This window comes from Punica granatum, chromosome 4 (genome assembly GCF_007655135.1).
Source record: "Punica granatum isolate Tunisia-2019 chromosome 4, ASM765513v2, whole genome shotgun sequence".
NCBI lineage: Eukaryota > Viridiplantae > Streptophyta > Magnoliopsida > Myrtales > Lythraceae > Punica > Punica granatum.
This window is the reverse complement of record NC_045130.1, coordinates 35,689,747-35,715,923: the sequence shown is the minus strand read 5'-3', so window position 1 is coordinate 35,715,923 and position 26,177 is coordinate 35,689,747. Positions and strand designations below refer to the sequence as shown.

General features: G+C 39.2%; 5 protein-coding genes and 1 pseudogene across 8 annotated transcripts; 3 read left to right on the top strand and 3 right to left on the bottom strand.

Annotated features, from left to right (window-relative positions):
- Positions 1–4,911: 4,911 nt before the first annotated feature.
- LOC116205893 (nicotianamine aminotransferase 1-like) lies at positions 4,912–9,535 on the top strand. The gene is made up of 7 exons (XM_031538586.1): positions 4,912–5,322; positions 7,631–7,973; positions 8,078–8,296; positions 8,387–8,446; positions 8,608–8,763; positions 8,899–8,992; positions 9,141–9,535. The coding sequence occupies exons 1-7, from the start codon at positions 5,030–5,032 to the stop codon at positions 9,257–9,259; spliced, it is 1,284 nt and encodes a 427-aa protein (XP_031394446.1). The 5' UTR covers positions 4,912–5,029; the 3' UTR covers positions 9,260–9,535.
- Positions 9,536–10,733: 1,198 nt separating this feature from the next.
- LOC116205894 (nicotianamine aminotransferase 1-like) lies at positions 10,734–13,419 on the top strand. Of its 3 annotated transcripts, none has more exons than XM_031538588.1 (7): positions 10,734–11,177; positions 11,575–11,903; positions 11,992–12,210; positions 12,292–12,351; positions 12,515–12,670; positions 12,774–12,867; positions 13,075–13,419. In XM_031538588.1, exons 1-7 carry the CDS (start codon positions 11,051–11,053, stop codon positions 13,191–13,193), a joined length of 1,104 nt encoding a protein of 367 aa, XP_031394448.1. In that variant the 5' UTR covers positions 10,734–11,050; the 3' UTR covers positions 13,194–13,419. The 3 variants fall into 3 exon arrangements, with proteins under 3 accessions (XP_031394448.1, XP_031394449.1, XP_031394447.1); XM_031538589.1 differs by having other exon boundaries at positions 10,757–11,177; positions 11,569–11,903; positions 12,530–12,670; XM_031538587.1 differs by having other exon boundaries at positions 10,760–11,177; positions 11,569–11,903.
- An 85-nt stretch (positions 13,420–13,504) lies between these two features.
- On the bottom strand, positions 13,505–15,998 carry LOC116205892 (reticulon-like protein B17). Its single transcript, XM_031538585.1, has 8 exons — positions 15,179–15,998; positions 14,932–15,094; positions 14,750–14,824; positions 14,518–14,659; positions 14,348–14,417; positions 14,198–14,263; positions 13,988–14,110; positions 13,505–13,871 (listed from the first exon to the last, which is right to left on the bottom strand). Exons 1-8 carry the CDS (start codon positions 15,699–15,701, stop codon positions 13,741–13,743), a joined length of 1,293 nt encoding a protein of 430 aa, XP_031394445.1. The 5' UTR covers positions 15,702–15,998; the 3' UTR covers positions 13,505–13,740.
- Positions 15,999–16,369: 371 nt separating this feature from the next.
- On the bottom strand, positions 16,370–20,602 carry LOC116204364 (annotated as a pseudogene).
- On the top strand, positions 20,417–22,211 carry LOC116205895 (uncharacterized protein At4g28440-like). Its single transcript, XM_031538590.1, has 2 exons — positions 20,417–20,940; positions 21,659–22,211. Exons 1-2 carry the CDS (start codon positions 20,601–20,603, stop codon positions 21,847–21,849), a joined length of 531 nt encoding a protein of 176 aa, XP_031394450.1. The 5' UTR covers positions 20,417–20,600; the 3' UTR covers positions 21,850–22,211.
- Positions 22,212–22,576: 365 nt separating this feature from the next.
- LOC116205896 (protein NUCLEAR FUSION DEFECTIVE 6, chloroplastic/mitochondrial-like) lies at positions 22,577–24,568 on the bottom strand. 2 transcript variants are annotated; one of them, XM_031538592.1, is made up of 3 exons: positions 24,255–24,568; positions 24,016–24,137; positions 22,577–22,805 (listed from the first exon to the last, which is right to left on the bottom strand). In XM_031538592.1, exons 1-3 carry the CDS (start codon positions 24,395–24,397, stop codon positions 22,798–22,800), a joined length of 273 nt encoding a protein of 90 aa, XP_031394452.1. In that variant the 5' UTR covers positions 24,398–24,568; the 3' UTR covers positions 22,577–22,797. The 2 variants fall into 2 exon arrangements, with proteins under 2 accessions (XP_031394452.1, XP_031394451.1); XM_031538591.1 differs by lacking the exon at positions 22,577–22,805 and adding an exon at positions 22,942–23,387 and having other exon boundaries at positions 24,255–24,566.
- Positions 24,569–26,177: the final 1,609 nt, after the last annotated feature.

The following is a 26,177-nucleotide window of genomic DNA, read 5'->3' as shown; positions in this document are numbered from 1 at the left end:
TTTACTCTTTTATTTAATTCTTCATTTTCTTATATTAAACTTCTACAATTCCATTATAGCCGAACAATGCCTAAATCTGAACTATGACGTGCCCTTAACTTATATGCCATCATTACATACTATTTACATTTTATACGGGGAATTTTGCTAATCTACTTTTAATGAAACATCTGGAATTTTAGAACAAATCCATAACCATTATGCATCATTGCATCTATCTCACAAACAACATTGGAACGTTCTGCATGGGTTTATTACATTTTATACGTTAGTAATTAATGGTAAAATTAACGAACATTTGACACAATGTATGTGTTAGAGATATTATTAAGTTATATAGAAAATAGAATATTTTCATAATAAAATCATATCGATCCATTAGTTAGTTAATGTTCTTGGGAGTTTTTAGATCTGATTTTGATATTATTCAGTATTTTTTTATATTTATTTCTAGATTCCCTATAGCATATAAATAGGCACATTATCTATGATATTTGTTGAGTCGTTTTATTCAATCAATATATTTTACTCCCGTGGTTTTGGCTTTATGGCCACCACGTATCCTTTTTGTCTCTACTCTATCCTCTCAATTACGTGAAATTCGTCATGGTATGAGCGGGACGCATCATGGTATCAATTATGTGAAATTCATCATGGTATCAGCGGGACGTGTCATGGTATCAGCGGGATGATGAGACCTGATGATGATGAGATGACGAAGATGACAACAACGGATCTTTGAAGGCAAAAAGTTTCAAGTCAATATTTTTCAGCCTCTAAAGATGCTCAAGCCATTTTAAAGTCTCAAGTCGATTGTTACGTTATTCCTTCATCTTTGAAACCAAGAGGCTCAATTCGATTTTCTCAATTGTTGGGCAAAGGACCCAAGTCAATCCATACCTGTTATTTGCTATGCCAAGAAGTCCCTATCATCGTCAAACTTGTCACTGCATGCAAGACTTACATTTCGCTACGCTACATGCTCATCTTGAAGGGAGTGCTATTTAGGAGATAAAATATTTTCAAAGTAAAATCATATCGATCAATTAGATAATTAATATTCTTAGGATTTTTTAAATATGATTTTGCTATTATTTAGTATCTTTGATATTTGTTTCTAGATTCCCTGTAGCATAGAAATAGGCACATTCTCTAAGATATTTATTAACTCATTCTATTCAATCAATAGATGGTTTTGATTTTGTGACAACCACGCATCCTTTTATGTCTACGCTCTTCTCTCAATTGTATGAAATTCGTTAGTATGTAATGATAGCAACATTGAAACGTTCTGCATTGGTTTTACAAGTTCTTTTTTTTTTTTCCTTTTTTCAACAGTAATTACATTTTCAAAATTTCTTGCACCATAGAATCACTTCCCCCAAATTACATTGATCAAATAGCTTCTCAAAGAAAAACTATTGACTTTCGGATATGACGGCACAAAAAACGTGGATTAATGAAAGTGACGTTGCGCTTTCAGTCACCGTCACCCCGACATGATCTTTCCTCGGAAAAAAATTTCTCTCTTTCCTGTTAGAAGAAAAGTAAATGAATCTCGTGAAGGGAAAACCAAATGCTAAATAAAAGAACAAGAGAAGTCATCTACCGGGAAAAAAAAAAAGAAGAGAGGAAGTCACTTACGAAAATCAAGTTCACAACTCTTTAATTCTTAGGCAAGGATTTGTTTTACTTTCTTTCTCCTATTCACGACGTAATTGTGCATTGATAATATTATGAATCTTTTAAAAACACAAAAAGAAGAATCTTAATTCATTGCTTTTTTTTTTGGTGGATGACGGGGCAAAGTCCAAGAAAAACAGAAAAAGAAATTAAGAAATATAGAGCCGGGTTCAAGAGACCTCAATAAAATCGCTAAACAAAAGCGCTCTTTATCCAGTCAGCGAATAATGATAATAATTCATTGCCATGAAAATCCAAGAAAGTAGCTTATCTTGATTGCTATCTTGGAAGTTTCATCCTAAGGAATTTTCAAGAGGATGACGACATTGTCGAAATCCCACAATACGTATATTCGTTGTGACTTTTCTTAAACGTTTGGAGTACAGCCACATGTTCAAATGCATAATGTATGGCTGCTCAATTTATTGGTGCGTCCTAAGGGCGGAGCCAATGTATTGGCAGGGAGCAACTTTGAATTTTTTAAATTTTACCTCAAAAGTAAGAGTTTTTTTTAATATAAAATTAGTATTTTAATCCCCTAAACTTTTAATTTTTAAAATTTTACCCCAAAAGTATGAGTTTGCCCCCCTGAACGAAAATCTTGGCACCGTCCTGGTGCATCCCCCTCAAGAGTTTGATGCACAATTTGAGTGATAGATGTCGTGATATGTCTGAGTCATGATTAAATACTTAGCAAGTTCTACGGAAAAAATATCAAAAGGAAAGGAAGACGGAAGAGAAAAAGGTCATATCGTGATATAGTACTGGAATGTTGGAATTAATAGAATATTCATCTTCTCAGAAAAGGGAAAGTGCGTATTCTCGTTTAATAATTAAGATATTTCAAGTTTAATTCTCATTAATTAAATTATCTAAGACTCTAGATTAACTTTTTAATTTGTTATATTAAACTCACATGTCAATCTTATAACCGAAAAGAAAAAAAAAACCATCTTCCAGTTTCTACGTTTAAGTGCTGGATCTCTCTGATTATGATGATGAGGATAATGTACATACGTACATGCATTGGACGACAATAGTCTCAGTTTAGTCCAATTTGGGAATTTTTTTTAAAAAAAAGGTGAAATTGGTTACATTTTCCAGCATGGTTTGTGATTTCTTTTAGTATTTCTTTATCATGGTGATGCTCAGCATGTTGGTTTAAACGGATAATCTCCCCATAAAATCTGGCTTAAAAAATATCATAAAAGCCTTGTTTTCTTGCCAGGTTCGAATCAGAGATGTTTTTCTTCTTTTGACGGGGAAGGGGCATGAGCTTTATATAGATAAACGAGAAGGCCAATCAAGTTCCATTAAAGAAAATCGAATTTGAAATTTTTTGATTTTTTTTTTATGAAGATGTATGTTCAGTATTCATTTTTTTTTTCGGTTCCATAGAGAGCAAATTCCTTTCGCGTGCAACATGAACCAATATTATATAATATTATTCCTTTCGCGTGCAACATGAGCCAATATTGTATGTCCAGTATTCATTTTTTTTTTATCCCTAGAGAGCAAATTCCTTTCGCGTGCAACATGAACCAATATTATAGTGTCCACTCAATTTATAAGGCCACACGGACCACGAGGAATGCATCATGGCATCTCACAAGCAGACACCCGAGAGACAATATGGTCCATGCTTCCTTAGATCCCCTTGATCCATGCCTCGTTGAATTGTCTTGATTCTAACATCTCCCGATTATCATTATTCGAAAGAATATTCTCCCTGGTACTATCTCCCAATTCCTTCATTTTTTTCTCGATAGGCTAACGGGGAATTCCTTCTTTTCCTTTTTATATAGGGTAAATTGCACTAGTGGTCCAAATTGTTTTACAAATGTTTCATTATGGTTCAAAAAGTTTTTTTCGCTACATGATGGTACAAAATATTTCAAAGTTGTTTCATGATGGTACAAACCGTCAATTGGCCCTAACGCCGTTAATATTTTGCTGACGTGGCGCGTCCTATGTGTCACTTTAGTTACGTGGAACCAATCATAATGCGCCACGTCATTTAAGAGAAAATAAAATTTTAAAAAGTCCAAAAAAAACAAAAAAATAATTAAAAAATATAAAAGAAGAGTAAAAATTTTGAAAAAAAATAAAAATATATTTTAAAATTTTTTAAAAAAATACAAAAAAAAAAAAAAAAATACAAAAAAGAGTAAAAATTTAGAAAAAAAATATAAAAAATTATTTTAAAATTTTGAAAATTTAAAAATTTAAAAATTATTTTTAAAAAATTTTATTTTAAATAAAATTTTAAATAAAATTTTTTATTTTTAAAAATAATTTTATAAAAAAAAAATTTTAATATTAAATTTTTTTAATTTAAAATAATAAAAATCATTTTAAATTTTAAATTTAAATTTTAAAATTTAAAATATTTTTAAAATTTTTAGAATTATTTTAAATTTTTCGGCCACGTCAGCAAGGAGGTGACACGTAGTAGCCACGTCAGCGTCGGCTTGACAGCGTCAAGCTCAAGTTGACGGTTTGTATCATCATGAAACAACTTTGAAACATTTTGTACCATCATGTAGCGAAAAAAACTTTTTGGACCATAATGAAACATTTATAAAATATTTTGGACCGCCAGTGCAATTTACCCTTTTATATAATAAGAGAAATTTGGATTTTATCCGACTAAGGATTGGTTTGGGAATCAAAGAAGGGTATGGTATATCCAAGATATTTCAGTTTCGATAGTCATGGTAGGACCTACTAGTGTCCATTTATCAGCTATTAAAATTTTTATTTCATTGTATAAGGTCCATTAGTCTTCCTTGTAACCGAAAAAATAATGCAAAAGTGCTGAAATCAATTATACTATAATTTTAAAATAATTCACCAAACTGTTTCTTCTTAAAATCCAATAAGAAAAGTACATATTCAACCACCACCTCATTCCCATACGAAGCCTAATGCTGCTACAATTCATGTGAAATGCAAACCCACAAAATAGGTAAGCCTAATCACACAAATTGTGTAAGTTGTCAAATATAAAGTAATTTGACTCCATAATTTAACAGCGACTCGAATTTGGATCTTTATCAAAGGGTCATGCTATTAGACTGCAGCGACCCTTTTATTTTTTATAATTTCACAAAAAGTTATTCTTTTTTTTTAAAATTTTCCTTTTGGTTTATGAAAAGAATTTGTTATTTTTCCAAGAAAGCACCCGGTTTCATTCACATTCTCACTCTTATATATACTACAAACTAACTGCGCTCATACACATTCCCACGTTAAGGGCTGGACGACGTAGCGGAAACTCAGAACTATCTCCTCACATTCTCAGCTGCCGGTCGCCATAAGACACTGTCTGCCGGAGGAGATTGATATGGGAGAGGTGGCGATGGAGAACTGGTCGGGTCAGCAGAAATGGAGGTTCCAGCGCAATGAAGTACAGAGCACCTCATCGGCGGTCACCATAAGGATGGTCCGAACCATGCTGATGGGCAACCTCAGGAAGGACGACCCCAGGACCATCATCCCGTTTGCCCACGGTGATCCCTCCTCATTCCCCAGCTTCCGCACTGCCGCTGTGGCCGAGGATGCCATTGTTGACACCCTCTGCTCCGGCAAGTTCAACAGCTACGCCACCACATCCTTTGGTATTCCCCCTGCCCGGAGGTAACAAATACCAATCCAAACTACTATAGCTCTCGGATATCTATCAATTTTGGTCTAATTTGCTCTAGTATTTTCTCGTGTCCTTTGTACGTAGAACATTTTTTGCAATTATCGCGCGGTTCTTGCTTTCTTGGTTCGTTTTAGTTTTTCGATCAATAAAGTATATATGTTACGCGTCCATTTCTTATTTCATATATATGACAAGACTCCTAGGTAATTGATGTCTAATATTTAATAATCATAGTGAATATATGTGTTCTAACAAAAATGATTAGATCTTTTTTATTCTTTTTTTTCCCCTTTGATGAACAAAATGTTATAACAAGCCGGAATCAATATTTTCTGCTGCATTTCCGTTACTAATCAAGAAGCGCCGCAGGCCTCTTAGTATTAGATTAAGTGGATAATAACGTAAATGGTTTATTTTGTTTTTGATAAGTAAATGGATCATTCTATTCACAAAAGAGGTCCAATATCGCGTATAAATACGAGATGCTATTATATCCTCAAATGATCGATGCCCTTGCGTATTAGGTGTCTATATCTATTTAAAAGATACTATAAATATCGTATTGTGTTTACTTGCGATAGATGTGTTTATCTATAGGGATTGAAGTATACCAACTATATATCCAAGTATATATAATACCTGACTGGATCTTAACATATTGAACATGGGGGCAGCCGCAGATTTCCTATTTAGTGCTTGTAGCCTTCATTTGACTCAGCTCTGAAACAGACCCACTTGTTGACCCATAAATGTATGACGACACTATGTTTTCGTTCGGTGTTGGTATGGCGACACTATTTTCTATTACAATATATATTTTAAGATTTTCCTCAAATAATAAACTGGACCCATATATATAGTTACACATATTACAAAGATCCAAAACACATGGATATTTTCTTTTGGTCATATATAACCTACTGCAAAATTGCCATTGAGGAAAGTTTATTTTGTCACTTCGTCAATTCTTTGACCAAAGTTGACTAGTTGAAACACCAATTCTCTTATTAAAAATAATAATATTTTTAAATTATTAATTTTAATTTTCAAATAATAATCTTTAATAGCTTTTTTTTATACAAATTAGAGTAAGCTAATTATTATAATAATAATTTGAAATTAATTATTTCAATTATATGTGTCATTTTTCACATTAGTTATTAATATAGATCTATCACATGTATTAAGTGTTGTAATTAGGATAAAAAATTGTTTGGTCCCTTTTAAAGCTTTGTTTAAGAGATCCATATTTTTAATTTTTTTTTATTTTATTTATGAGCTTAAGCTCATAATGCTGTGTCATAAATTTTTCTTCTATGGGATAATAAATTTTTTTTATAAGTTCTATATATAATTAATTAATTTTTGTGAACTTTTATATCATTTCCATTATATATATATATATGTTTGTTTTAATACACATATATATCATTTCTTATAATAATTAACTTGATTTTTGAAAAATATGTTTACTTCTTAACATTTCAAAATATTACCAATGCTAATTTTATGTTTCATACTATAACCAATTAATAAAGTTAAACTAATTTTGAATGGTTCGATAAATAATTTCAAGTAACGAAACTCAATTATTGTGTATTGTGTATTTATTTAAATGTTGTATATTACATGTTTAACACAAATCTGAATGCATATTTTTTAAATATAAAGTTTTATGACATCCTTATTTCATATATTCAATTGTTATTTTTATATTGCAATAAGTTCGTATATTATAATAAGAAATGCTATATGAATTATTTCAAATCATATCTATTAATATTTTTAAAAAATTGTTTCTAATAATTTTATTTTATTAATGAGAAAGCATTTAATAATGTAGGAGTCAATTTTACTTATATAAATATATGGATTAGTGCATCTAACTAGGGATATCTATATCCCGGTTAGGAGTAACTCCAGTCGTCACGAGATCATGATGTACGATGGACAAATATAGACCATTTACAGCAACATTTTGATTATTAGTGCATCTACAATATTAGAGTAATCAAATTGTGTGCCTTATAGATTTTGATTTTACACTTGCATGTATGGAGTATATGTTTCTATTATTGATATCATCAGGAAGACTTAACTGGTTATGTATATGACCTCTTCCCAATATATTATAGTAATTATAATTTTGGATTACATGGAAAAGAAAATCTCTTCAATTTATTTTTCTTTCTGATGGAAAAATATAGATAAGAGTAAATGAAAGTGTGCTACTATATAAGTGGATGAGGTCATACCAAGCGCTTACGAAGTTGATTTCTTGCCTTTGATTTGGTATAGGGCAATCGCGGAGTCTCTCTCCAAGGATCTTCCATACACGTTATCTCCTGACGATGTATTCCTAACTGTTGGATGCACTCAAGCGATAGAAGTCATAATATCGGTCCTAGCCGGCCGCCCTGGCGCCAATGTTCTGCTTCCGAGACCTGGTTATCCATACTATGAGACATGTGCTTCTTTTAGCAAACTCAAAGTGCGCCACTTCGATCTTCTTCCTGACAAGGGCTGGGAGGTTGATCTCGCAGGGGTTGAGAAGCTTGCAGATGAGAATACCATGGCAATGGTCATCATTAACCCGGGCAATCCATGTGGTAACGTCTTCAGCTATGAACATCTAAAGCAGGTACGGATATACATATATCGAATTTTGGTTCATCTTAAATTCTTGTAGTTCTAGACTTGGAGATGCCTCATCTTTAGCTATAGCTTGATTTTTTTGTCCTCTAGGTTGCTGAGACGGCAAAAAAGCTCGGAATTATGGTGATCGCTGATGAGGTATACGCCCATCTGGCTTTTGGGAATACGCCATTCACTCCCATGGGAGTATTTGGATCCATTGCTCCAGTCTTGACTCTAGGGTCAATATCAAAGAGGTGGATCGTTCCGGGATGGCGACTTGGTTGGCTTGTCACTACTGACCCGAATGGCATCCTGAAGAAATCCGGGGTCAGCTCTCTCTCTTTGCCGGTGGCTTATAGAATTCAATTTCTTACTTGTAAGGAAGAATTTAAGTTGGCCCGTTCTGTTTCTTTTCAGGTTGTTGAGTCCATCAAAGAGTTTTTAACTGTCGCTTCCGATCCCGCAACCTTCATACAGGTATAAAAAGTTCACTCGATTTAATTCTTCTGGTTGATTTCTATGCCTCCAAATATGAGTGTTGGAGGCTTTATTTAATGAATGTGTTATTTAATGTTCTTGGTTCCCAAGGATTGTTTAGATCTTCTCTTACTCTCCCATTTGTCTTGAGAATGTGACAGGGAGCAATTCCTCGCATGCTTGAGAATTCAACAGATGATTTCTTCTCGAGAATTATCGGCCTACTTAAGCACACTGCAGATATGTGTTATGACAGGTTCGAACAGATCCCTTGTATCACTTGCTCAAGCAAGCCTGAAGGGTCAATGTTTGTAATGGTATGATCATCAATTCTTTAAAGTGTGGATCTATGTGTATATAAACTAATATGTATATCTACTTGCCGGTCCTGGCAGTGTATGTTTGTGTTGAGGAACTGATGAAATGCTACCCGAAATGGCTGAATATTTCAGGTCAAGTTGAACCTATCAATGCTCGACGGCATAGAAGATGATCTGGACTTTAGCTTGAAGCTTGCCAAGGAGGAATCAGTCATTGTTCTACCAGGTAATAACTGAATCATTATCCGAGGTTTACTTCTTTCGTATCCGTAGTGGTTGCCTCAATCGACTGAGGTAAAAATTTCCAATTCAAAACATAACTTCTCAGTAAGTCCTACACATATGTTAACTAACTGAGCACCAAACTATTGCAGGTATAGCGGTCGGCATGAAGAACTGGCTACGCGTGACTTTTGCCATCGAGCCTGCTTCACTCGAAGACGGGATGGAGAGGATCAAGACCTTCTGTGAAAGGCATGCCAAGAAGCAATAATTCAGATCTCTGGGCAGGTGATGGAGCTGTAGAGATCGGAAACTGCATGTTAGATCTCGTGCTCCCTCTCACAGAATTCATCTTCGAGATATGTTTACAAGTCTTCGTATCCACTAGAGTTAGCGAATGGCAGTCTCATTAATTAGCAGCAAAATATATGAGTATATGGCATCAAATGTTTGACTACATCTTTCCTAAAAAGAGACAGAGGCGTGAACTTTCTTGAATGTATCACCAAAATTTCGGTTTGTTTAGAAAAATTTGGAGATCTCCATATACGCAGTTCCCCATTAATATATTGATATATAATTATAAAATGACATCCAATCCCATTCATACAAGATAAAACGAGATGCGACTTTGCTTGAAACCAACAAGAAGTTGCATGTTTGATTTTTATCAGTATAATTTTCTTTCTTTTTTTTTTAAGAAAACCGTCAAGAGCATCTTCCATATATCTGCAAAAACAGATACAAGGACCCAATAGAATATTATAAGAGCGGAATATAACAGTTTATCCGTCGGGTAATCAAGGAAAATATTGTGAAAAATCACAACAAAATAAACACAAGTATAATTGAAAATTACCATATTAAAACCGTTAATCCCGATAACGACCTGTCTGTAGGATTTCACTATGGACCCCCATTGTACACCAGGACCTGGGGCAATATAACAACAGCACCTACAAGTGGAGCTGATGGAATTGTGGGCTACGGGTATCAAGTCTGACTCGGCTAGGAATAGCCATGGACTCGTGAAAAGAACAATATTAATACTATACTCCTCTCAGTGCTTCTTACCAAACTACATCCTCGTCATGCCATAATGTACCATGAGAATGATACGTTTCTGGATATTCAGTCATTGTTACTAAAAAGCCCGGCAAGTTACTCTAAGAAGGACTGTCAAGGTCCACCGCTGATCCATGACACACCACGATCACATCAACCACGTACTCCGCCAGCGATAAATAAATCATCTTTTTTTTTTTGCTTGAAAATAGATATTCATTAATAATAACAAAGCAGCAAAAGTTGAATGGACCATGTTGCATCTTTTCGTCTCCTGAAGCGAATTGCCAGAGGAATGAATGAGATGTCAATAGGACCATTCAAATTACAAGTATCAGCCCGGTGGGGAATGTTGTGGGCAAGATGGTTATCTGCTCGAGAGATATATACAGCAGTGCAGTTATTCAATAAAGAAGATAGTTCAGGCAGAGATTGATGAGGAGACATCAAGCTGTCAATTACGTCTTTGCAATCGCTGAGTAAAAGTAGGTTGTAGAGTCCAAGTTGTTGAGCACATCGGATGGTGTATCAAATCAAATCAAACAATTAATTAAATAGCAATTTAAAGGCAATAAGTCCAATCGAGTTTGAATAGAAAAAAGAATAAAAGAAATCCTTGTGACCGGTAAGCTCATGCTGAGCGAGGATAAATCGGGTCAGCACCACTCAAAATAGTAATAATAATAACAATAATGATAATAATAATTGACACACTTCATCAATCAATCAAACACCAACATATATTATCGAAGATATATGGACACACAAATACTGAACCTATATCGGTCCTCCTAGCCGTGTCCCTCCTAGCAGTGCCCCACCGACCTGCCACCGGCGTAAGGAGGGGTGATGGAGAGCGGGCTGAGCGAGCAGAGATGGAAGTTCCGAGCCAATGAGTTCTACACCTCCTCCTCGACAATCTCTGTCCGTGGCATCCTTGGTCGGCTTTGGGGCAGCCTCAGCGAGGACAACCCGAGGCCGGTCATCCCACTAGGCCATGGCGACCCTTCCGTCTTCCCCTGCTTCTGCACCTCCCCTGTCGCCGAGGGAGCCATCTTTGAATCCGTCAGCTCTGGCGGGTTCAACTGCTACTCCTACCCTGTCGGAATTCTCCCTGCGCGGAGGTATGTAGCAACACGATCCATTCTACTGCATAACATCCGATTAGTATTAATAACAGTCGTTCCTTAAAAAGGCAATACACGAAAGCAGGGTAGTTTCCCACCATAACTGAGAACGTCTTTTTCTATAGTCCTTTTTCGGTGAAACGCGAATGTTCTACTAGCCGAGACTAATCCGTATTTGGCATCGACTTAACCATTTTCCAGAAGCATGAATGGGTTTTCGATGCGCTTTTTCTGATCTACTCCTTTTCATTGTTTTGCCGAGATTTGAGAAGTTCAGGACAGTTGGATTCACTTCTCTGTTGTTTCTGTCTTTCCATTTCTTTCTTTATGGATTCTTTGGTGTCTGTCTAAACCAATTTCATTTTTTGCCAAAATTCGTACCGGGCAGTTGCAGAGTACCTCTCTAAGGATCTCCCTTATGCACTGTCTCCCGATGACGTGTTCTTAACGGTCGGGTGCATACAAGCTATTGAGGTCATCATATCGGTCCTTGCACGTCCCAGTGCCAATATCCTCCTGCCAAGACCTGGTTTCTTTCACTACGAAACGTGTGCTTCATCCAGTAACCTCGAAATGAGGCACTTCGATCTTCTTCCGGAAAGAGGCTGGGAGGTAGATCTCATGGGTGTTGAGAAGCTTGCAGATGAGAACACAGTGGCAATGGTCATCGTAAACCCGGGCAATCCTTGTGGGAATGTCTATAGCTACGACCATCTGAAGAAGGTGCCTAGAAATATTTGTTAAAACTCTTTAGAGTTATTGATGTGAGGTTGCCTCTATTTAAGGCTGATATATTCGTGCATTACATTAGGTCGCAGAGATGGCCAAAAAGCTCGGGATTATGGTGATCTCCGATGAAGTATACGCCCATCTAGTTTTTGGGAATACACCATTCACTCCCATGGGAGTGTTCGGATCCATTGCTCCCGTCTTGACTCTAGGATCGATATCAAAGAGGTGGATTGTTCCGGGATGGCGACTCGGTTGGCTTGTTACGACTGATCCGAATGGCATCCTCACAAAACATGGGGTGACGTATCTATCTCTCTTTAGCTTTCAGTTTCACATCTCTTTGAGGAGAGGATATAACTAGCTGGTTAGTTTGTTCTAGGTTGTTGAGTCCATCAAGGGATTCCTAAGTACCTCCCCCGATCCGGCTACCTTCATACAGGTATACAAGATGAAATACTTATTGGTATCTCCCGTTTAGTGTTGTTCGGATATCGTAATTCTGTGATTATTCTGTAACCTTCTTTTTCCCGGCGGGGCATGGTGGCTTAAGGGCTTGTTATCAAGGCTTCTACTCAGTTTGCCTTGTCTTCGAAGTATAACAGGGAGCAGTTCCACAGATACTTGAGAAGACACCAGATGATTTCTTCTCGAGAACAATCGACGTACTCAAGCAAACTGCAGATATATGTTATGAGATGATTAAAGATATCCCCTGCATTACTTGTCCGTACAAGCCCGAAGGGTCCATGTTTGTAATGGTATGATTCCATTCTTTGACAAACAATTCAATAGTAAGAAATTTTTTGTCGATGTCCTGCGGAAAATGAAAGAACTTGAAATGGACAAATTAATTCATCTCAGGTTAAGCTGAATTTGTCGATGCTGGATGGCGTAAAAGACGATGTAGACTTTTGCATGAAGCTTTCCAAGGAGGAATCAGTCATTGTTCTCCCTGGTAATTAGATCATCATCCAAGGTTTTTATTTCTTCGTAGCAGTTTCAGAGTTCAGATTAATTGCACGCTCTGCTCGTAGAATAGTTCCTACATCAGTGCTTGTGTTGCTTTTGTTACCATAACAAGTCTTGGGCTCTTCGACATATGGTTTTGCACATAAGTTTCTCAATAAATTCTACATATATACCAATTGTTGAGGTATTGCAGGTGTAGTTGTTGGAATGAAGAATTGGCTTCGCATTACTTTCACCATCGAGCCGTCTTTGCTCAGAGATGGGCTAGAAAGGATTAAGGCCTTCTATGAGAGGCATGCCAAAGCGCCGTAAGATCCGTTACAGACTCAAGCAAATGACCCAGTGACAGTAGAAACCGACATCTGCCTGTTGGTCCTCAAGCCCTCCATCGTATAATAGCTTCCAAGCAATGTTGCTTGTAACTTGTAATGAATTGACCAGAATAAACTCTCTTCCAAAAGATGCATTTTGCTTCGCTGCAAAATGTTCGAATATGGAGGGGAAATTGAGATTGACATGGCGACTTCTTGTTCCAAAATGTCCCATCACTTGATAATTTTTCAAATAATTCCAGCTCATTAGATGAAACATGGTTTCAGTAAATATTGAACTGACCTATCAAATGTTTCTGGAAACAGAACGTTCATTAGCTATCACCAGGAATCCGGAGAGTGATTAATACAGAAGCAGCGGCAGAAGGGTCTTATTGTACAAAAGATGTTAAAACTTAAAAGAGTTTTTTTCTTGACCTTAATACAAGATTTCCATTCTAATATACAGATACAACATCCTCGTCACGTTCCTGTCGAGTCTCCTAGGAGGAAGATTCCACCGTGACTGCTCACTCATGTTGAGACTTTCATTCAGCCACAACAAGAGCTTGCTGAAGTTGTTGTTCACCAAGTCGTTCTTTTTCCACTGCCCCATCCCCTCCAAGTTTCAGCTGTGAATTTTGCCGACAGTATCGGAGAATCACGACTGATATGAATGCTGTAATCAGAGCCAGACAACATAATCAAACACCAATTTTCAGCCCAGAGGCCCCAGACATGTTCAGATGATAAGATGCTAAATTTTAGTTTTATCTGTGATGGGAATAAGATCACCTGTTAGAATACGTGCTTTGACAGTAGAGAGATTCCAAAAGGCCATGGTGGCTGATGCCGCCACCATTTTCTTGTGGGAGCAAACACACCACTTCTCTAATACCCACCATAACACGGACTCAACTGCATTTAGAAAGAAACTACTTAAACACCGTCAAAACGCAAGAGAAATGCAAGCAATGGGAAGTCGGTTTTTTTTTTCCCCCCCACCTTTCTGGTTTATCTGAAGACAATAGCGCGAATACAATTTGGGGACAGTGAAGCTCATGAAAAATCCTGCACGGGTTTGTCAAACGTTACGCAATACAATCTCTCAAGCAAGCAATTGTACAAATGAACTGACCATACTCTTTCCCTTACCGATTGCACAGAGTCTCCACATTGTAAGAAGATGCCCGTACTCAGCACCAAGAAGAAGAAATGGCGCTACCTATTGTTTAGTCAAACATAAGAATTTATTCTCGTCCAATAGAGTACAAGCACTTAAGCTCATCAGAAATGTGATAGAATATGATCTTTTGTTTAACTACCTTAAGGGTCGTAGATGGCTCCCCAGAGAAAAGTTCTCTCGTCTTTGAGATCGTGAGATTTGCAGCTGGAAGTATGAGTCTAGCAGCCCGTAAGATATCTTCTTCCCTTAACCGGAGATCCCGCCTCTTCTCTGCATTATTCCTGAAGAAATCACCAGTGTAAACTTAAGCTGAGCCTCGGCACAAAACGAGCGTACCCACGCATAAGTCTCAAGTGATATTACAGGTATACCTTTGAGAGATCGAATTCGAGAAAAATGATAAGCCCAAAAACAGAAGCCCCAGCTGGCAAACTGCAGTGAAAATGCTGCAAAAGCATAGCCGAAATAAAGCGATTCAGCATCACGGCATTACCCATCTGTATAAATAACAAAATCAAAGTCGAGAAAATCAAAATAGAGCCGAGCTGCTCACCTAAAGTTGATTCCTTTTGCAAAGCATGATGATAAGAAGCAGAGAGAGCCCAAACCGAACCAAAGGGTCGATTTCGCAGCATCTCTCCACATTATCAAATCAGTGATTGCTTCTCCAATCAGGTCTATATTCACATTGTCAAATCCCTCATCAGCTTCCAGCCCTACAACGAAGAACAAATCATATCTAGAGGAAAAGTATCAAACTTCGATTTTGAAATGGGCATATAAGTCATGTCAATACATACTGGATAAGCTCGAAGAAGAAGTGACCAGAGGCACCAAGGTTAGCTTCTCCTTCCTCGACCTCCCACTGTTCCTCCTCCTCCTCGGCTTCACCATCTCTTCCGCGAATCCCGACTCCCTCTCTTCCCGGGCCTCGGCCTCCGGCCTCCTCCGCGACCGCCGGGTGGTCCTGGGAGAACCGCAGCCCGGGAGACCCAGGTGAGACCCGCGGCTCTTGCAACGCTTCCGGGCCCCCACGGGCTCGACGTTCTCATCGTTGGCCATTTCGAGGCGATCGGCGAGCCGGGTCTTAGATCTTTTGTAAGGAGAGGGCGAGAGAAGCAGCAATTCTTGAAGGGGGAGGGAGTTGGTCGAGGACCGCAGGGACATGTTTGACGGGGACGGGATTTTCCTTGAGGACGGCGAGTTGACCAGATCGAGTGAGAGCTTCGGAGGCCCTTCGGCCTCAATTTCCAAGTCCCTCGGCCTCGCGAGGCGAGAGACAAGCTTGGTTCTTGATCGATGAGATGCCGGCGTTGAGTCCATGATTGATTCTTCAAGGGAACAGAGCTTCGAGGGGGCAGAGAGAAGATCAGTAAACAAAGAGGGTTTTCGGTGTGCGAGTCGTTTGATTAAAGATGGCTTCTTCGCTCTGGTTTGAGCTCTCTTAAGAATGGAAGCTTGCCAAGGTTTGAGATCGATTGAGAAGAGAGCCGTTGCAGAGACGAAAGATGTCTCCTTTTCCTTTCCGAGGCTTTTGAATATTCGACGGCGGGGGAACACTGGTGCCCTGTGGGCTTCAACGGTTAGAATTCAGGATTATGGGTTATAGACAACTTTGTCTAGATTCTCAATCTAATTGGACTTTAGGGGGGGTTCTCACTCGAGCCAGGCCAGGCCCAATCCTGAGCCCATCTGAGCCACCGCGATCTCAATTCGGGTCTGGTGTAGCGGATCGGTGATCATGTACGGCATATAACAATGGTGGAAGCACGAGCCGATCTCAACTTTGATCATTTCAGATGTGCCGGTGGGTCTCCTTATGAGGATAGAGCAGATAATCCCACGTGTTCGGTTTTACCTTTGACGGCACACTTGCTGCAGAACTCTGTTTTGATGCAACTTTATGGGTCTAGATATGTCAGGTTACGATGATTATGAGCTTAGCGCTCATTAATCCACTCGGGTTTAGTAATGTCACATGAAAGCAATACTCCCTTGTACAACATCAGTCTTTCTCATTAGCAACCCTGTTGATGTTTCTGGAAAATGAACAAGAAAATAAAAGGCAAAACTGAATTTGAATGTTCTGCAGAAACAACAGGAATAATTCAAAATGGTCCTTAGAACCCCGTCATATTGCAGGGGCCTCGACAACAGACCCTCATCTTGGTAACCATGGGGGACTCGATCTTCACACTCTCCAGGTAGTAAATAGTCAGACATGGAGAACTTTAATCTTTCTGGGAATGCCGAATACAGTATGCTCTGACCCTTTCGAGGCCATCTTCAAGGCAAAGTGGGTCAACTGCGAAAGTTATGCGAAGCCAATTTTTCATGCCTACAGCACTCCCTGCAATAACAAGTTAAATTTCGCAGTTAGATGACCTCTACTTAATGGGAAGAATGCACAAAGAAATTTCTTCTTTTGGGATCTGAAACAGTCATTGAACGAACAAGTGATCAAAGAAAATTTGCTTGAAACAGGAGATTGTGAAGACATCCTCAGTTTAGATGAATTCTCCTGATGTAATCCAGTCAACTGTGCATTTTTGTTCAGGTCATTCCCGTAAGGTCGATTAAATATTCCTTCCAAGCACAGGTTTAACTTGTTTTCTTTACCGGGAAGGATAATCACAGATTCTGCCTCAGCTAGCTTAAGACAGAAGTCCATATCATTGGTTATGTCTTCCAGTAAAGATAACTCCAGTTTCACCTGCAGATATTTTTCACAGATACATTAACCTGGAAAAAAGAAACTCAAATAAAAGCTGATTTTTTGTCCTGTCGTACCATTAGAGACATGGATCCTTCTGGTTTATGTGGACAGCTAATGAATTACATGTCCTTGAGCTTATCGTAACATATCTCTAAAGCTTCTCTGACCATGTTTACAAGTTCCGAAAAGAATCCCTCCGTTTTCTTGAGTATTCTGGGTATAGCCCCCTGAAAAGTATGAAAAGCAGGTGAAGCTGGAGGAGTATGTCCAAACCTAGAAGAGGAAGTTGATGGATAAATATTGAGCCTTTTATGTGATACATGAAAAAAAATCGACCATGTGCACTTCTTCCCCGATGAACTACCAATGAAATCAGTGAGTTGGTGAGTTCGCATCATGAATTGATGAAATTACGAACAGCAGTCTGCATTATAAACAGCAATCAGAACCCATAAATGAGAAAGAAGAAGAGTAAAAATTAAGATAAGCCAGGCTTCTACTGCTTGGCAGTGAGATGAAAGGACTGGGTAATGTTTCATGAAAAAGAATAACAGGGCGAGTTCATGTCTCCTTTTTGGCAGCTAAGTACGAGTTGAATAGATTATTTTGATATTCAGAACACTACAAACCTGAATGAAAGTAGCAGGTTCAGCAGAAAACTCAAGACACCTCTTAATGCACTCGGAAATCTGAGTAAGAAAGTAAAATTAATGAGATTCAACCATCTTGATGGCAAAGAGTCCAATGAGTTCAAACTTCAAAGGATTGGTATTGATGACTGGTACCCCTGTTTCTGGAAGCATTCCATTAGGGTCATTCTTCACGATCCAACCAAGTCGCCGACCCGGAACAACCCATCACTTTGATATGGGCCCGAGGGTGATAACTGGCAGGATTGATCCAAACATTCCCATTGGGACAAAAGGTTTATCTCCAAAAGAGAGATGGCCATATACTTCATCAGCGATGACAACAATCCCGAGTTTCCTTGCAGTCTCTGCAATCTGTATTCGAATATAAGGATTAAGAATAAGGTGGAAGAGAGGCAAAAGATGCATATTGTACAGGTCACCCAAAGCATACCTCATTCAAATATTGGTAACTGTCCACATTCCCACAAGGGTTCTTGGGATTTATGATAACCATAGCTGCAGTGTTCTCATCAACAAGAGCTTCAGCGAGTCGAGATCAACCTCCCAACACTTTTCAGGAAGAAGATCGTAATGCCGAGCTTCGAGGCCATTAAAGGCACAATTGCTTTCATATTGTGGGTAGCCCGGTCTAGGAAGCAAAATATTGGCACTCCCTTAAGCAAGGGCAGCGAATAAGACTTGAATCGACTGTTTACAACCAGAGGTTACATAGACATCATCCGGGGATAACTCGTATGGAAGATCACGAGAAAGATATTCGGCAATGGCCCTAATGAAATTTGAAGGGTATTAGCATCAAAGTGAACATCGCATGACATAGCCGGGTATCATCACAGGCCAAGTGGAAATTTTACACTCTTGGCAAAGTTCAGCATACATCAATTGGCTTAGTCCGATAAAACCGAAATCCAAACCGAGGGATTAACCCTTCAGCAGTTCACCAAACAAGGGAAAGGAAGAAGCTGGAAGCTCACTCAAAAGATCAATAACGAAACCTTGCAAACCTCACTTTCTCTAGCAGGAAGAATGCCTCCGGTGGGGGCATAGCAGCTGAACTGCCCTGACCTCAGAGTATCACCAACAGCCTCTTCGGCTGCAGGGGAAGTCCTGAAGCAGGAGCGGTACAGAGACGGGTCCCCGAGGCCGAGACCGGTCGTGGGCCTTCCGTCTCCTCCTCCGATGTTCTGCTTCAGAAGGTTGCAGACCCTGTTGATGGTCAAATGTGGCTCTTTGCTGTTGTTGTTCTGCGCCAAGGATCGCCATTTCTTGGTCGTCCTCCCCCGTTGGCGAAGCTTCCCGGACGTGACTTGGTCTTGTCGAGCTCGTATCGAGTCGAGTCCGAGCTTCCTGGTCAGTGAGTCGAGCTGCAGTCCGAGACTCCGAGCTCCCTAATACTAGACTGAAGTGGCTCTTGACCGTATCTGATCCTTCCGCACAAGATATACATTTTGTTCTTTTTGGGGGAAAGCATGGATAACTCAGCTATTTAACTAGAATTTAATTTATTCGAGCATCGACTTAAGCTATGATTAATATTAGAAAAACTACAACCAAAAATGCAATTCAATGGCGAATTGAGCTCTCGACCTAACCCAACACCACGTCTATAAATTTTATCCTCAAATTATAATGCAATGTTATTTTTCAATCAATTAATTTGAAAGCACGTTGGGAATTAAGCATATTCGGTGTAAATCATTTAAAATCATGGCGGTTAATTTTTGTTCCGCGATTGGAAATATCCAGCAAGTTAATGGGTGTTTTTTTAAATTGATTCAACTTATTTCCTATTTTAAATATTAACTTTCATTTTAGGAGTTTCAAATTATTATTTTTTAAATATTTTGAAATTAATATTTACTTTTTAATAATTTTATTTTAACACTTTTATATTAACAACAACACTCTCAAACGAAGCCTAGAACTCTTTCACAATTAAAATCCCTAGTTGCCCAAAACAATATACTTGCTAGATTAAAAATATACATTATCAATGAGCGAAAATAGACATTTCAAAACTCATGACTAATGCCATCTAAATGCTAATGTCAACTTTGAATCTAGTGTCGAGCCTTCATTTTGGACTTCTGTCGATCAACCCGCTATATGAAACCACTTGCCAAATGGTCCATGTAACGATGGACGAAGTTTATTGGAGGGATTTAAAGTTCACTTAAAATTGTTTGTGGTCAAGATTAGACGAAAAAGAGAAGCACAAAAGTGCTCGGACAAAGCTATTTTCGAGTTGGGTCGGGTTTGAGCGCATCTGTACTCAGCGCGACTAGGCTCGAATGACCCCGACCTTGGGGGACGAGCTCCAAATGGAGTGAGTGAACTCTTTCCGACCCGTTTGTTTTCAAAGTTAAAATCACAAAAACTTTAATTTTAACTTTAACTCAACCCACTACACAACAAAAATACACATTTTCCAAGTTCAACTTTAACTTTAACTCAACACACTATACAATATTTATCCTTTTCCACAATCAAAATCAAAATTACTTTAACTCTAAAACCAAACGCCTCATTCAATTTTGAAACCCTTGACGGGTAAAATTGCACAAACCACGGAAATTTGGGGATGAAAAACGAAGGAATCTGCCAAATAAATAATTGTTTTTTTCCCTCAAATCGTTTACTTATAATCCGTTGGGGATTAACATTTCAACGATATCCAAAAACCCTACACAACGAGAATCTCTCTCTCTCTCTCTCTCTCTCTCTCTCTCTCAGTCCTCTCGTCTTCTCCCTCCTCCTACCTTTTCCAATCGCGCCCGCTCCCTTATATCATCACCTTCATCGCCAAACCCTAGACCTCTCCCACTCTTCCCAGTCCCGAGGAATCCTTTGTCCATGGCGAGCAGGACGAGAGGTGCACCCAGGCAATCCACCTACGCCCCGAAGCCCGCCCCCGCCACCGCCGCCGCCGCCGCCACCGGGCCCGGCGTGCCGGAGAAGAGGAAGCCCGTGTTCACCAAAGTCGATCGCCTCCAGCCCGGGACCAGCGGCCACAACCTGACTGTCAAGGTCGTGAACTCCAAGGATGTCCCGATGAACGCCCGGGCCAATCGGTCGTCTTCGTCGTCTTCCAAGGCCATGCTGTCCCGCCCTCCTCCCCGCGTCGCCCGCATCGCCGAGTGCCTCATCGGCGACGAGACTGGGTCGATTATATTCACTGCCCGTAACGAGCAAGGTCCGTCCTTGTTCCTGACTTTACGAGTTGCATACTGTTTTACTGCTGATTAGCCTGTGAAGGCGACCCATTTTTTATGCGATTAACCAATTAATGCTCCGTTATCTGTATGTATCTATTAGAGTACCGATTGGTTGATGCTCTGCTTTTCTTGATTGCTGTGTTCTCAAGCTATCGAGTGGATTTGTGGGAACTGAGATGGGTTATTCTACTTAAGAACTAGCAAAGGTTAAAGCTTTCTAGGCCACTGAGGGCATGGGCTTTGTCTGGCCATAACTCTTCCGCCACTCGAACTGGGTACACTGATTGAATACATTATCTGCTGATTCCCCTCGGGTTCTTGTATCTTATTTTCGGGAGTAAATTACATCGCTTTTACGCCTTATCCTTTTGCGAAGGGAATGATATTACAAGAATTCTATGTTTGTCTTTGATGCTGATTGCATGTAACGCGATCGAATGAAAATAATGAACCCTTTCTGTGACCTGATCAAGTTGTATTATGTTGTTACCTCTCACGAAAATAATGATTTGTACTACGTGTCGATTGAATGTGTTAAATGTCTCCATGATTCCTCCCTTTTGTAAACAGATCTAGCTTACGTCTCTCTATCGTGGAAGTACCATACTTTAAAGAATATATATACATTTAACTGGATTTAGATAGTCTTGGTTTGTTGCGTGTGCATTTTTTGATAATGGATTTGCTTCTATGCAGTTGATATCATGCAGCCAGGAGCCACGGTTATACTCCGTAATGCAAAGATTGACATGTTCAAGGGCACCATGAGGCTGGCAGTTGACAAGTGGGGACTCGTTGAGGTGGCTGAACCTGCAGATTTCGAAGTCAAGGAAGATAACAATCTCTCTCTGGTCGAGTACGAACTCGTGAACGTCACTGAAGAGTGATTCGCCATCACTTGGTAGTGAATATCTTTGAAACGATCATAGATTTGATTGTTTCATGGGAATGAACTGTTAAGTTAGATGCATTATCGGTGAAATGACATGTCCGTGTCTAGAAAGAAAGAGCTTTCACGGGGATCGTGCTATGTTAGGTCCATGAATCTTAGATTGATGTTCAGTTGGTGAGCTATGATATGAGAGGATGATGATAAATACATTGGAAGGGTTTGCTATGCTCTGCTTAGGTGCATCCGATGTTTCTGGCTGGCTTTTGTTTAACGGATTTGCAAAGAAACTTCTACATGTTTATTTCGTGCTGTGAATCGGCCCAAGAAGTAAATGCCCAGTGTTTTTATCTACTAAAATTGTGCCCATCATCTCTTACCTGTTAATAGCCCTGTTACGAGATCTTGCAGTTTCTGTGGTATTCCACTCTTCTGTTTATTTGCGGCACGTGCATTCAGCTGATGGTGAACTGGTATTGCCTAGAACAGCTTATGATTGATCTGGTGAATGTCGAATAACCTCTATACTCCAATAACTTCAAATCTGTATTAGATTTTGCAATGTCGCCGTTACTAGGTTTACTGTTAATCACAAATTCACTGCTTTCGTGCATTGATGCTCGATAAAACATGTCCTGTTGGCATATTGCTTACTTAATGAAGTAAAACATCTGTCCATCTAAAGACCTGTAATGGCAAGCTCAGAATTTGCAATGAAACAGGAATTCGATTTTGCGATCGACTCATATATTATTTCACTAGTCATTTATTGCAACACTGGGGGTTTATACAAGGGATTGTCGAAAAAAACAAAAGGGAACTCATTTCAGCTGCCGGACGAAAATCCATATCACTACACACTGTCAATCTACGGACTACTGAAGCACTACTAATCAATGTTGAACACAGAACGCCATCATGAATTCTTCAGCAGAGTCTGTTAACATTACAGACCTAAGCAAAAACAAGAAATTGAGGAATCAGGAGTGGAAGTCTACGAAGTTCGAAATAACTAATCAACCGGCAGAAAGAAGTAAACAGATAAACCATGCAGTGTGTCTATATTTCGACTGTTACATCAGAGAATCGAACCCAAGAACTTAATTTTTCATTGCCATTTGAGATTCATCAAACGGTAAGCACATAGTTGTAGTGGATCTTTTTGATATGTTTTCAAATCGAGTAAATTGGTTCATCACAACTTTGGAGTTTGCCGGACAGTGAATGTACAGAGACTTTCAACCAGATTAAGCATAGAGATCTATTTGGCTGCCAAAAATTCAATGAAAATCAAATACAAAACATCCTGATAAATTTGCCAAAGCATGATGGCATGTCTCAAACAGCACGAGTAGCTGTAGCCTCTAGTCCTAGAAAGCATTCAATGGTAACAGCTAGATCATCTAGCCACATATGTCCAGTGTCCAAGTCGTTCCTTCAGCAGCTCATCGGAACCTCTAATACTGGGTCACTCTAAAGTCCCATACTTCCTACGCAAAGTTCTTTGATTTTTCCCTCACAAATCATTGTTGCAAGCTGATTGAACAAAAACAGTCAGTACACATACTCAAAGATCATTACTTCAAGCATCTTCAAATTGATCACAATACTGGAAATAAAAAATCCAAACTTCAAATTTCACGGACACCCGAGTGGATTATGAGAAACAAAGCACATTAGATTTAAAATGGGACAAGCAATTCAACTAAAAGCTCACATCAGAGCGATTCCTATAAGAATATCTAACACGACACAGACATAATGTAAAGGAAAAACCTCCGATGATGCCACGGTACCAATAGATGCTTAACACAAAGAGCAATAATAACAGAACAGCGAAAACCTCAAATGACCGAAGTAATGAGTCTAAATTAATGGAACGTGATTTGAGTAAAGCTCGTATGTCATGTGAACCAAGTTCCGCATCAAATCATCATAGTAATGAATGTAATTACAGACTTTCCGTCTCAGGTCCAGCAACAGATAGAAACATACTCCTTAAAAAAACACTCTTAAAGCGAAAAATGAGTAACATTTCAGTCAACGGAATCAGCTGATCAGATTAATCGCTTTATGCAATGAAAAATCCGTAATTTTCAGCATCAATAGGCACAAATACGAAACGGCAGATTATCGATTCTTCGAGTGCCAGAAAAGTATGTACCTTCGGGAAGCCAGCCATAGCTCCGCTGAGAAATGGCGAGCATTGAGGTCATCAATGCCGAAGCGGTCACGGTGTGGTACGGCATCATCGACTCTGCGCAGAAGCTCATCTCGACGGGACTCCTTCAAAATTCACAAAAACAAGAACTTCATTCTTTAAGCTACCGCAAGTTCGATTCTCATGTATGTCAGTATATGTGCAGTAATTGTACGATCAACAAACTGGACTTCGAAGCTCGCCTGAAGGTGGACAGGGAGGGGCGTCTCCTGGACGCGGCCCGGATGGGAGAGCGGGCGGCCTGAGCTTCGGAGGCGAGCCGAGCGGCGAAGTTAAATGCGGAGCTCGACCGGAGAACCGATCTGGCAGCGGCGAATGAGGCCATTTGTCAGCTCTTAGCTACGGCAGTGAGCTTCGCGTCGGCGGAGAGGAGGCCGGCGGAGGGCTTTACCTTGTACTTCGGTGGCAGCTCCGGGGAGTTGAGAAGGAAGCGTTAAACCCTACTCCAGCTGTGTTTGGACGCTCGGTTTGTTCGAGGCCTAAACCGAGTTAGGGATGATCGCTTACTATCCCGGATAGGGCACCCTGCTCGTGCTCTCTAATGATTTTTTTTTTCGGTAAACACCAATTGATATCTAATCAGAGCCCAATGGACTTGGAAGGTTGGAAGCCCACTAAGACGTAAAATACTTTTATTTCGTTCTTTTTTTTTTCTTTTTGCCTAAAGAGATAAAAACTCTATTAATCATTGATTTTTCTTTATTTACAAAATTCGAATTTTAAATTTTGTTTGAAGGAAACCTCTTCAATTGGAAAGGAAAAAAAGTGATGTTGATTGCTATATAACGAATTTGGATTGTCCGCGGACGAAAATTCTGTAATATTCTGCCAACAATATATCAATGACATATGCCCATCTATTTGGAAAAGTTCATAAATGATTTACTGCTTAAGGAGGATTCTGACGGATGGATTATGAAGGATTATTATATAACTTTATATTATAATCCTTCGTAGCCTATCCCTCCATGACCCTTTCTAACACCAATCCATGCAAGCTACTGTCCAATTGTTCGAAGTTATCTCCATTACATCTAATACGTATATATCTAGTAGCTTTCTTTATAACAAAAAAACTTATCAAGACTTAAATGCCTTGAACTTTTTTTTTAATCAAAGATATATGGTTAGATGGGCTCGGGTCGTATCTTAAACTTTAACCGGAACCTCCATGTTCAAGCAAAGGCGAAAGAATTGTGATCCATATCTAGTTGAAGTCCATTGAATTTTCGAATACTAGGTGATGAACACTGAAAATTTGGACACTATTCTAATCACATGGAGTGTCACTTTGAGCAACAATGTGAGGAATCTATACCATGGATAAGAGATTTAGGCACACTTTTTGGAGAATTTGTCAATCTTATGTTCCCACTTGATCTATTGGCTATGGTTTGTAGATCTGAACTTGTGTTCGAAGTTGAACATGAACAGTCCCGCTCAAATTTGTTCAGAGATTCACAAGCCGAGTGTATAAAAGCCAACTGCTGGTCGATGGTATCATGTACGGGGCTTATCGAAGGATCATAATTCGAGTGATGAGTTGTGGTACATCTATTGCGACTATAAGCAACTCATTCTCATGCAGCCGGTGAATCTTTAAGCAGAACTCGATATCATTCATCTCATTTTTTCATGTATGTGGATTAGATATCCATCCCCATTTAAACATGCCATGAAATTTCTATGGCTGGACATGAAAGGACAAGGAAAAGGACGTGCCATATGATCGAAATTAGAAACCCATTTGAAAAAATACCCACTTGGGCCTATACGGACTTGAGCCCATCTGCAACCCAAAAGCTTAAACTGATAGGTTACTGGACCCAAGTCTCATATAAGCTTGTGATTTCTTTCTTAATTTTTCGATGTGGGACAACATATCTCAACACCCATCCTCTTAAACACCCGCCCTTAACAACTGACCCGAGCCAGGCATCCTCTTCCGTGCTCGGGTAAGGGGGAACAAATACCAAACTAGCCTCGAGTTTCACACTCGGGCCTAACTAGAGGTGCACCTTTAGCTACCTCGGAACTGGATCGGGCCACTCTTGGGCCTGATTAACATGAGGCGCACTCTTGGCTACCTCGAAATTGAATCTGGC